Source organism: Meleagris gallopavo, chromosome 22 (genome assembly GCF_905368555.1).
Source record: "Meleagris gallopavo chromosome 22, MGAL_WU_HG_1.1, whole genome shotgun sequence".
Lineage (NCBI taxonomy): Eukaryota > Metazoa > Chordata > Aves > Galliformes > Phasianidae > Meleagris > Meleagris gallopavo.
The window spans coordinates 4,950,439-4,962,633 of NC_139425.1; the positions used below are offsets into that span (position 1 = coordinate 4,950,439).

A 12,195-nucleotide genomic window follows, 5' to 3' on the forward strand; every position below is an offset into this window, starting at 1 on the left:
TCAGAGCTCCTCCAACAGAGAGCCCATGTAAGGGAGCAGCCCGTCAGAGCCCAGCAGCTTGCACCAACTAGGCTGGCAGAAGCACGGTCATAACACCACAGCAGTGCAGGGGATGTGAGGAGGCCGAATCGACCCCCAGCACCTGCACCGCTCCTGGCGTACCCCTGCTCCATAGCTCAACCACGCTTGTCCAGGCTGGGAAAGACCTGCTAGGCCCCTGACCCCGCTGGGCTTAGGCCCCAGCGGCACACGAGGAGATCCAGCTGCCTGCATGTACAACAAACCGTGTTTGCGACCACGGTTACAAAGGGCTCTGAGGAGGGGACGCCCCACCGCCTGGGTGCCGCCATGCTCCCTGACAGGGCGGGGGCGTGGCCTGCGGGTGGGTAGGCGGGGCTCGCCATGCAAATTCAGTCGGCCGCCGGCAGGGCGTGGTGGGGCGCATGCGCACTCCGCGCACAGTGAGGGACGGCATCTTACACAATGCGCCCGGCTCCTTCCGAGGCGGGGAGGGGAGCGCCGGGGCGGAGTTAAGTATGCAAATGAAGGGTAAGGTCGTTTTGCGCGATTGGAGGACGAGGAGGAAGAGGCGGCACCGCGTGTGTTTTACGAGCGCGCGGTGGGAGCAGGCCAGTCGGCCGCGTTCGGAGGAGCGGACGGGTGGGGGGGCGTGGTTTGTATGCAAATGAATCGCGGCGCCGGGGCGGGGCTTCTATGCAAATACTCCAACTGCCGTTTCCCGGTCGCCCGTCCCAGCGTTCTGCCTAACTGTGCCTCGGCTCCGCCCCGCGGGTAAAAGGCGCCGCGTCTGCGCAGTGCGCCGAAACCAGGACTTAGTGTCTGTTACACAACCGCTGAGGAGCCCGGGGCTGCGCTCTGCGTCGCGTCCCCGCTCCGCGCGTCCCCGGCGGCTTCAGCTCAGTTCTGCTCCGCTCCGCTCTCCTCTCGCTTCGCTCTGCTCCGCTCGGCCTCTCCCGCACCCTCCGGCATGAGCGGGGACCAGCTGCACAACGACTCCCAGGTGAGTCCCGGGGGAGCCCGGCGCGGGGCCGTTCGTCCCTTCCCGTCGCGGTGGGCCCCGAGGAGGCTCTTCACTTCAGCTCCCGCCGGGTCGGGACGCACCGCGGCGCTGCCCCGCACGGCTGGGGGATCGCAGTCAGCCCGGCACGGCCGCCCAGACACGCTGGGACTCGCTGCCCCCGGTCGGTGCCGCTGGGATGGGGTTGGGGTTCCCCGTGGGGGGGGGAGGGGTTGCCGGTTCCTTTTGCTTTGCCCCCCCGCCCGGTTGTACGACGGCTTCAACGCCCCCCTCCCCCCTCCCCGTGGCCGCGTTCCGCATCGTGCCGCTGCCTTCTCGTTTGGTATTTAATTTTCCTGGGAGAGAGGAAAAAAAAAAAAAAAATAGAGAAGGAGAGATAAAAGGAGGGGGGATCCGGGCCCGCCGCCCCTTCCCCCGAATAGCTCGCTAAACGCACGCGGCCCCCCCTCCGTGTTCGGCGTTTCTCACGGCCTCTCCCTGTCTCCTCTCCCCGCAGATCGAGGCGGATTTCCGAGCCAACGGTGAGTGGGCCCGGCGCGCCCCGCGCCGCGCAGACATGGCGTCCCAGAGACTAAGTCCCGGCTCCGCGCTCACCGGCCCCATTGTTCCCATCGAGCCGCCCCCAGCGCCCCCTTCCCGCCCGCCCCGCGCCCCCCCGACCGCCTCTTGGCACAGAGGGGGCACCGGAGGCCCCCGATCCGCTCCCGTCGGCTACTCCGGGGTTCCCTTTAGGCCCCGATTCCACGCTGGAAAGTCGCCGTGTCGGCGGTCGGGACTTAGTCTCTGCGCCATTTTCTTTTTCTCCTCTCCTCTCTGTGGCTTTTCTCTCCTTCTCCTCCTCCCCGAGCCGCCGCCGAGCAGCCTTCCGCGGTGGGGGCGGGCGGCGATCCCCGGCTCCAGCCCTCTATTAGCAGAGGGGAAAGCGAAGTTTTTAGCTAAAATAAAGCCCGGAGCCGTTTTTATCGCAGCCTGCCACCCCCCCATCCCCCTCCCCACGCTTCCCCGCTCTGTTCCTTTCAGGGAATCCCTCCCTTCCCCTAAAATGAAAGGTGATTGCAACATGTTGCTCTTTTTCAAAGAATCTGCCGCATCCATTTTAAGATCCCTCATAGTTCTTTCCTCCCTTCCATCTAATTGATGGAAGTTCACCTTCTTGGGTGGGGCTTTTAAATTAAAATTAAAATCCCACGTTAGGGAAAAACAGAACAACAAATAGAAGATGACAGAAGCTGTGTAGGCAATTCCAGAAAGGTAGGCAGCATTCTTCCAAAAGTTTGCATCTGTAACTGCATTTTGTTTAGAAACGCTATAGGAGTCCTGATTTTTTTTTTTAATGTACATGTTCATATATATTAATATATATCTGATGCTTATATTAATATATATTAATTCCCTTGTGAGCATGATAACAACTGCTTTTTTTGATGGTTCATTTGGTGTTTATTTAGGATGCTAGTCCCCTCCCCGTGCTGTTAGGTGACAAATCAAAGGGTTTGAGCCAGGTGGAGGAAATGGGCCAGGTGTCACCTCGCTGTGTGTTACTGTCACACTGCTGGGGGTGGTAGAGCAGCCCTCAGCACTGGAGCGGCAGAGGACAAAAACAATCAATTGAAGATATCTTGGCTTTACTTGGTGCTTTCTTATAGTGATTTCTGGACAATGCCCACGTGCCCTGAAAGCTGCTGTGTGTAAATATTTACAAATCTACCTTTGCGTGCACCTTTCTTCCTGTCCCTTCATTGGAATGCAGTTGTGTGTGTGCAGTAAGAGCGTGCAGTAGGATTTAAACAGCTTTTTAACTTTATTTAAATGGTGATGCTGGAGCAAAGCTCTGTGAATGATTTTTAGCAGAGAAAAAGACAAAGTGGGTTTTTCAAGAATGGCAGTAGGAACTCCTGAAGCAACTTCAATACCAGCGTGTATTTGAATACTTGTAGCATTCTTGTGCTGGGAAATATTTGCCTAAGGATCATGTCTATTTAGGGGAAAGAACTCCCTGGAAAGCTCAGTTATGTGCTGCTTTTCGTAGGGGAAACGGTGCACATCGACCCTTTCCAGTGAAGCTTTTGGGGGGATTCTCTCCCCCATTATGACCATGTACCCTTTTATTCTCACAGTGATCTTAGTCATTTGGTACTTAAAACTCCTCCAATTTTGATTTCTACCATGTGTTGAAAGAAACTGCTGTGCAAATTTAAGGACACCTTGCTATAAGAACTGAGTTCTGGTAGCTCAGGCACACGCAGTGAATTCCTACCACTGCATCAGCATTCTTTTCCTTGTGTTGTAATTGTTTTTATTGCTGTCATGAAACATCTTTGTGGCTGATTAGAGGCCCCTAAAATCCCAAATCCCCTTCAGCGCTGGGAGGTGCACATAACGCTGTTAGTGTTGCTAAGGGAATAACGCTGAATAGACACTTGTCCTCCCCCACCTTGTGGCCAGGGCTGATCTTCCTGAAAACCTGTCACCTCTGCCTGTTTGAGGCTCCTTTCCTCTCTGTGCTCCTGTGTTGGGAATTGCCCTGCAGTCTGAGAATAGCACGTCTCGTTTAGGCACAGCGTTGGGACTCGAGCTTTTATGTTCTTGTTCTGATCCTATTTAGTGGCAAAGAGCAGAAGTGGGTGGTGGGAATCTGAAGTACATTTCCCAGATGTTTAGAATTGGTTTGTACTTTGGCTGTTAGCAGCAGAGGCAAAAGTCTCATTTCAGGCTGCATTGCCTCTGTGTTTATGGAGAAGGGAGGGTTTTGTGAGAGCTGACTAGTTCTGAATGTTGAATGTAAGCATTGATCTAAAAGCACTAAACATTTTCATTAACAAGGAGTGTTTGGGGTGACTTCTGATTAGTGTATCAGTAACAAGGCAACTTAGGCACTTCAGAGCTTCCTGTTGTTACAAATGTCTCATATTTAGGTCAGTGTCCATGCTGCTGTGATGGCACAAATTGTTGCAGCTGAAGGAGGGCGGGTGGAGGTGATGGCTGGCTGAAGGTCTCGGGAGGGTGCTGGCTGCAGTGGAGTGCTTGGATTGTGTTGCATTCCAGTTTCATTGTCAGAGGGGTAGTATTAGGGATGAGAAAGGATGTCACTTGTAAATATGTGTTCTTGGCTATTTCTTAGCATTGGATAGCCAGATCGCTCTGGCTACTCCAAGCAAGAGTGTCCTGGGCGAGTTCCAACCTGGGTAATTGCATTCCATCTCAATATCCAGATTCTCCCTCCTGTTTAATTTGGCCATAGAGGGTATTTTTTTCACCTTAACTGTATTTTCAGTGGTGGAACAATCTGCAAAGAATTTTCCATGTTCAGTCTAAGAGCGGCTGTTTGCAAACCATCCTGAGAACAGGGCTGTGCTGAAGCAGTGAGCTTTTTTTTTTTGCGAGTAACATCCTACAGTCTGAAGCATCAAGCAAGCAAGAAGGAATACAGTAGCCTAAAACTGTCATTTCCAAGTACAGCTTGGTCATTGAAAATGACCCCTTCTTCACGGCAGTGAACGTTGGATCACAACTCTGTACTCGAGTACAGAAAAAATTGTGGTATTTTTTTCTCACTTGGCAAATTTTGTATCGCTTCAGATGCAAAACCTGCTTGGTTCTGCTTAGTTTTGCCTTTAAGAGCTTTCCTACTGAGTTCAAATATAACAGTCTCTTCTCAGGGCAGTGTTGAGACCAAAAGGAATTTATCTTGACTTTCAGTTGTCGTATTGTGTTTGTGGTGTGCTGTAGATAGAAATTATTTGTTTGCAAAATGATCAAATTCACACCAAAGCTCCTGAATGGCACTAACTGCTGCTGGTGCTGTGGCTGTTGGTCTGCAGGCAGAACTTCTGTAACATCCAGCACTGCTCCAGTAGGAAGTGAAGCCATCACCCTAAGCAGTGTTGTGGTTGGTTTTTTCCCTTTCCTGTTGACTTGACTAATGATGTTAAGATTGAGTTTGTAACCATTAGTGTGTATCGACAGGAATGAAGTGTGAATTTAATTGACCAGCATTATAGAGATGGCTTGTAGAAGTCAGGTGTGCTTGAATGAGAGGCTTGCTTCAGTAGCAGTTTGGGGGGAGAGAACCTTTCTGCTCCAGCTTCTGCACCTTATCAGAAACAGGCAGGTTGAACTGAGTGCTTGGATGGCACCTCTGAATATCAGAGTGAAGGGATGAAAGGGAGGGAGCAAGCAAGAAGGAAACTTAATCCAAATAGCCAGGGTGCCAGACAACTGCCTTAGAAGCTGTGGAATTTCTGCATGCTTTGTTTCACGTTAAATTCATGTTTCCTTTCTGATGATAGAGCTGGGCACACAGAAGGTGGGGATGGCTTAAATGCTAACAACCTGAACAGCAGCATAGCAGAGATCCTGGGGATTTTTTCAGTGGCTGCGAAACTCTGCTGGAGGCTTGAATCATCCTTCCTTCTCTGTGTTTCATTGGTGCTTTCTGGATGGCTGAGAGTCTTTTATGAAGGAGAGCAGGGCTGCTTCTGACAGAGGGCTGGGTGCTGCTGCTGGAGCTGCAGAGCAAAACAGACCTCACCAAGTTAGGGAGCTGCGAGATAAGCTCCTGTGCTCTGTCCCTGTTGTACTTCAGGGCAAAAGTGGCTTTTAAGTTCCCTGGGAGCGTGATGTCATCGGGGCTTTTAAATGTCAGAAGTTTGGCTGGGGATCCAATGTGCGAAGGTAGTTAGTGGTATTTAGAAACAGATTGATATCTCCACTGCGAATTTCCTTTCCCTTTTTTGTGATACATGGAAACGTGAATGTTAAGGAATGTAGCCTGTTCCTTCCAGCACAAGCTTTGAATCACTCCCTGCCTTCCTTTCCAAAGTGGGATGTTGGTGAGCCTGTGCTGTAAGGCAGCAGCCCCTGCTCAGAACAATGCTTGGGGTGGTTCTAAGTCTGAAACCACTCAGCTTTTGGATTTTAAAAGTACTTAAATGTCAGACCTTGCAAAATTTCTTCAGGTTTCCAGCATCTTTGGCAGGACTGTAGAACGTAACAGTGTCGCTTTGCTAAAGCAGCCTTCGAGATGCGGCAAGTGAGGTTATGCTGCTGTCACTTGGTGATTTCTGACACGTCTCAGAAATGCAGACTGTAGGGAGACCTTGTGAAATGTAAACAAAAATATCATTGGTAAGCCCTTCTTGTGTATCGTGTGCTTCGTAAGTTGTTTGCATTTATTTTCCCAGCAATAGCTTCGGAAGGGCTTTACCAAAGACCCAGAGGTCTGTTGTGTTAATTATTCTGACACGTTCAGGTTAAAACTTAATGGGTGTCTTGTGGGAGTGGGGAGCTGAATGCTTTCCTGTTAGCTGCGGCCAACTTCTGTTTTTGTTAAAACTCAGCAGAATTACCTAAATGTGCTGGAAGATGTGTTCTGGGGGTTAATGGCCTGTGTGCTTCCTACTTTCAGATTTTCTTAAGATGTTTTTCATTTTGCTTTCAGCATTAAGCAATATCTGTTCTAATAACCTATCGAGGCTTTTTTGTTTACTTGGTAAAACGTGACAAGTTTTTAACTATGGAACCAACATTTATGTAGAAATATGGCTTTTTACATGGCTTTCCATAAAGTGGGCACACAGCAAATAAAGATGGTCAAACACAAATTCAGATCTGATTTCATTTTATGGTTGTGATTTCGGATGTTTGGTGGATAAATCATTGAATTCCTACCTCCCGTGCTGCACTGTCAGCAGAAATAGCAACAATATGTAATTATAGCATGTACTTAACATCTCATTGACTCAGATTCCTCTGTTAATGATTTCACTGGATTCCTGTTAGAGTAATATCTGCTGAAATAGCACCAGTCTCTGCCTTGGTAAAGAGGGACTCTCAGTCAGATTTGTACTGATAGCATAAGTTGCTGTAGTCCCACTAAAATCAGTGGTGTCCTGCTATTTGTTGTTGTTGGACTGGAGGGATGAGCTTTAGTGATGCAGGGAATTCTTTATGGAAAGGATAATTTAGCATAAGAAATCAGTGCAGGCTTTGAGTTGGCTTTTCAAGATGGAACAGTTTCTCTTTCAAGACTGCTTGTGCTAATAAAATTTCTTGTAAGAGACACAGTCATTCAGAAATATTTACTGGCTTATTAAATCGAATTGCTTTAGTGGCAGCTAGTTTTATAGAAACTGCCCCAAGTTCTATATGAAACATCACACTCTGAAACTGGAGAGCAAAATAACATCTAGCACTCTGTGTCTGCTCCTGCTTACATCTTTAAAGGTCTGTGTCTTAGGTTTCCAAATCTGAGAGAGGATACTGCTTGTAGGAACCGGTGTTTATCACCTTGCTTTTCTGGGGCTGTTTGAGTGAGGCAGCGTCGGGTGGCAGCTCAGCCCAGCCGTGCCTTCGCCCTGCATGACTGTCAGCTCTGAGCTCGCTAGCACCGTCACTGTTTAAATATGTATCGTCATTAGACTTTGAAATGCTTTCTCCCCTTAAAAGAACAGGGAAGGGCTTGCTGTTGTTTCGGCACCCTGTGAGTAGCTGCTGACCTGTGCTTCAGATGAACAGCTGGAAAACTGCAGCTTGGAAACAAACTTTCAGCTAGAGTGGAGAGAATCCTTCTGAGCGGCATTCCCAGTGGCTGCTGTCCTCACTCTGTAACCAGGGAGCTCCTGCTCTCACTGGTGTAACACTGGGATTAACACAGGGTTGAAGTGCTTTTCTGGGCAGAGTAGTTGAGCTGAAGGAGTTGTGGGGGCTTTCCAGCATCTTACAGGACTAACATTTTTTTAGCACAGAATTTGTTCAAAATGTCCTGGCTCATGTAAATGCTAAACATTTCCAGTAGGGTTAATCAGACTTACAGTTAGGAGTGGTCTCATCTTCAGTGCTTGCTTTTTAACTAACAGTCCTGAGGGGTGAACTGCAGTAACATCTTCTGGTATCACAGTGAAAGTTAGGAGCGCTCAGAAAGGGATGTGAAGAAGAAGGAGTGACGTTACTGTTGTATACCTGTGCCCTATCAGGTGTAAAGCATAGCTGAAAGTTGCTGTTGGCTTTAGGAATGTGAGCCTACAAGCGTTCTTTGAAATTGAAATGTGGTTCTGAAATGTAGTTTTTTTTCAGCTGATCAACAGTGAGAGTTCTACTGGGAATGGAAAAAAGAGCCTGAGCTGCCGTCAGCCCTCCTGAAACTTATTCTTCTCATACACCTGCTTACTGCTTAACACTGATGGTTCTCAAACTTCTTTGGGATAAAAACAGTATTTTGTTGAACCTTAGTCTGTTTTGCAGTGTCAGTAGGGTTGGTGATGGGAAATAGTTCTGTGCCAGTCCTTGCAGTAACCAGAACTTTGGGAGATCCTCTTGATGCTCTTGGGAAAGTGGGAAACCTTAGCAATTAGTTCCTCATAACTGCTAATGATAGAGAGGAGCTCTACAGTGAGGGAAGGTGAGTAGAGAGCAGACAGTGCTTTGACTAAGAATTGCCTGAAAGTTTGCTGGAGTTTTATTGCAGAGTTGTGAGGATGTTCTCTATAGTCTTAGGACTTTTTGCCTGCTAGGATAGCAGATTGCTATGTGGAAAAAGAAGGAAGGGCCAGATAGCTCCCATGAACGCTGCGTTCATAGTGTTGCTTCACCCAGGGGAAGTTGCCTTTGTTCTGAGCTGTTTGCTGGATCCCAATAGCTTCACTGAGCTGTAGTGGCCCAGCTCAGACAATTCACTTGCACTGACAACTGCTGTGCAATTGGACTCTGCCAGCTCCCAGCACAAAGGAGTCACAAGATGGGCAGCACTGAGCTTGTCTGCCTCCTGTCCTGGGGAGCGTTGGAGGCAGGGGCTGGAGAGCTCTGCAGTGTGTACTTCAGTGGGATGGGGCCAGTGCAGGCTCAAAGGTGGGCAGCAGAGTTGGTTGGGGTGCTTATCATCTAGCCTCAGCAAACTGTACAGCACCAAGGAAAACGCTTTGTCTTCACCCACAGTATATAGATCCTCTCTTCTGTTTGAATGCTGTGCAGCCTCTGGAGATGGAATGATTGCAAGGCAAACAGAGGCAACATCAGACCATTGGGAAGTCTGTTATCAGGGTCCTGTCAATCTCTTAAAACCAAAGATTGCTTCTCACAAAGCTTCCGATCAGCTGGTATCTTGAATTCCCTATCAATATTTTTGACGCGAATGTATTTGTTCGTCCTCACAAGCTTACCATATGCTTTGTGCAGCTGTGAGCTGTGTGGGAGTGCATGTGTGTATTTTTATCTCCTACCTTCGTCAGGGAGAAGGGCTTTTTTAAGGAACATTATAAGACGGTAGCTTCCTTCTGAGTATTGCAGAGCACTCAGCTTTGTGGTGCCCACCAGAAAACAGAGACTGACTGCTGCCTAGTTCTGCCTGGTTGCCTGTTAAAGACAGATGGGCATCTGTGGGACTCAGCACAGGAGCAGAGCAGTTCTGCAGCTGCCTGCATCTTTCTGACTGAACAGAGATGGATTTCTGCCTCGAGACAGCTTGGAGGGTTCTTGTAGCTTCACTGACATATTTTGATCAGTCTGTACAGCTCACCTCTAGCTAGGACACATCCGTGTCCTTTAATGACATGCTCTGTGATAAGGATGCTGGCTGTGTGTGCTAGGTGATATAATGTAGAGTCTTATGCAGACATAGAATATTTTAGCATGTAGTGCAACACCGGGAGAAAAAAGCTCTGGCATCCTCAATGTAACTGTAGTTCTGGTTCTTCAGAATGTTTCTTTTTCTCCTTTAATGCCATTTTTCAAAGATTTCCTAAAAATAAGACTTGGCCGCTTGCTGCTCAGTTTGAAATTGCTGCCATTGATTTGCAACTTCATAATAATCTTTGCAGCAAGCACCAGGGGTTTCAAGAGCATGGGATTCTGCAGTGTGAGGGAATAAATGATGGGCAGAAATGAGCTCTCGCATTCAAAGCCCACGTACAGCTCGTCCTGTCTGACAGCCACTGGGCTAATGTATGAGTGCTGTGATCTGCACTACAAGGAGCTTTCCCAGCACACGGTGGTTCCTGGGCTGCCCCCCTGCTCAGTGTGCAGTGCCTGGGGTTGGATGTTGCCTCCATCCAAATGTCTGTCGCGTTGGTGCAGCTGGAAGATTTGTGTGGCAGCATCTAAGTGGAACAGCGTTAACATCTTCTTGGGGAATTATTTTTTTAGACTGTGAGCAGAGGTGTGGTTTGTGGCTTAAAAAAAAAATGCAAGAAAATAAGAGCGGAGCAATGCCCAAGCACAGATAGCTTTTTAATTTCTTCTTGTATTTGTCGCTTCCTCTGATCTATTGCCTAACATTACTCCTGCCATCGCAGAATACACGTTTGTAGAGCGTTAGCCAATGCCTGCCTTCTTCCTTTATTTGCCAGCTTTCTCCTGCAGACTTCTTTGATTTCGAACGACAACGTGGTAGCTTTTGTCTTGGTATGTAGCCTGGCGTAGATGATCAGTGTGTTGGGGCAGGGCAGTGTACTTTAGTTGAACTTTTTATTGATGGCAGTGTATTACTGCTCAAGGCTTGTATTGCAATATTTGAACAGGGGCCAGACCTGTCAAAACAGCTGCTTGTCTTCCTCTGAGGTTGCAGTTTCTTGTTTTAGAGAAGTGGTTTGAAGTGGCCTAAGAAGACCTTTTTGGGGAGAGGATGAGGAAAAAGTAGACAGTAAACATCTGTTTTCCTTTGACGTACAGTAAATGTCTGTTGTGGATTTCGAAGTAACCGGAGACAGAGTTGAGAAACTCCTAACTTTGCTCTTCTAACCAAAACACAGGGATTTCTGGAGTCAGAATAGCATAACTAGGAGACAGGCTTCTATTTCTGTGGTTTGCAAGCAGACTTCTTATGAAGAGAAAAGAAGAAATGATGGCAGGGGCCAGGCTGTCGCATGGATTGCAGCTGGAGATGGTGCGGACGCCCCATAGCCAGGTAGGAGGGCTGTCCTCATCCTCCTCCGTCTTCCTGCAGTGGGTGCAAGTCAGATGTGAGCTTGCTGTGTCCTCAGGGAATTTGGTAGCTGAATGAGCTGACAGTTCTTATTCCAGCTTTGGGTTCTGTGTGGTGCTGCTTTGCCAGCAGTCCGTGCTCTGTGTCGGGCTGTGTGAAGATGAAGGGCTGAATGCAGAAATAGACCCTTCTGAAGCTGGAGGCAGGAAGCTCTGGGGGGAGACATTCTGTTACATGTGGACTCTGTGTCTGGGATTAATGTCTTTTGTGCTCTATACATTGTTATGCTGTCCTAAGGCCATCGTGCTTAAATAGCGCAGTGGGTGGGGGGAGGACTGTGCTGAGCTGGAGGTGGAGGAGCATGAACAGAGCTGGAGTGCCCCAGGAATAGGAAGAGAGCTGCAGCGTCCCCAGGGATAGATACAGAGCTGCCTGCCTGGGACTGAGGTTCAGCTCCAACCTGGGCTTCTGTTTTTTATGTTGAATTCTCTCCAGCTGAGGACTGATGTGATTACGAACGGGAAGTACAAAAAAAAAAAACCTTCTGCAGCTTATGTTGCAATATGTTTTAGATGCAGAATGCATCTCAGCAACTAATGCCTATATATACGCACACGTACTGACTTATTTCACAGATACTAAAATGTTGCACGTTGGGTTCTTTAGTGATAGTTCTGGGGTTCTAGCAGGGAGCTGAGTGGCTGCCTGGTGTGTGTGCAGGGTGCCGGCATGGAGCACTTCTCAGGTTCGTCTCTGCACCATGCATGCCAGCTGGTGCGAGTGTCTGCTAACTGCCTTGAGCAATAGGAAGAGCATCAACACACCATATTATGTCTCTTGCCAGTTTGTGAATCCTAGCAGTGTGTGAGTAAGATCAATTAGTGGAGAGATAAAACAGCAAGGATGGGCAGGTTCTGGTTTGAACTTGCCTAAGCAGGTACACTTACGGGTTAGACGAGCGCTCTTTATTTGAATCTAGCAGTTTGGGAAGCTGGGAGCAGGAGTGCTATAGAGAGATCTGAGAGCACCATTCATTGCAACAGAGGCAGCGTGTACAAAATGGAGGGATGGAGTAGCAATAATGACGTAGTCTGAGGTTTGTACTCTAGAGTTAATGACCACCAGATGGGGAATAAAAGCTGCCTGCTCCTCTTTGGAGGGCTGGGAATGTCATGAAGCTATTAAAATGTGCTGTGTCTGTTGTAACACTTCCACGTGCACAGTGAACCTCTTCTTGTGT

General features: G+C 48.4%; 1 protein-coding gene across 2 annotated transcripts in view; it reads left to right on the top strand.

The window, feature by feature from the left end:
* The first annotated feature begins 789 nt into the window (after positions 1 to 789).
* Positions 790 to 12,195, top strand: part of TOP1 (DNA topoisomerase I) — a 62,439-nt gene continuing 51,033 nt past the window's right edge. The window contains exons 1-2 of one of the 2 annotated variants that reach the window (XR_014887787.1): positions 790 to 1,021; positions 1,536 to 1,560. Coding sequence is in view for 1 of the 2 variants with exons in the window: in XM_085241832.1 (XP_085097958.1) it covers positions 989 to 1,021; positions 1,536 to 1,560 (58 nt within the window). In the remaining variant the exon portion in view is untranslated. The remainder of the gene's footprint in view (positions 1,022 to 1,535; positions 1,561 to 12,195) is intronic. The other variant, XM_085241832.1, reaches the window with a different exon arrangement.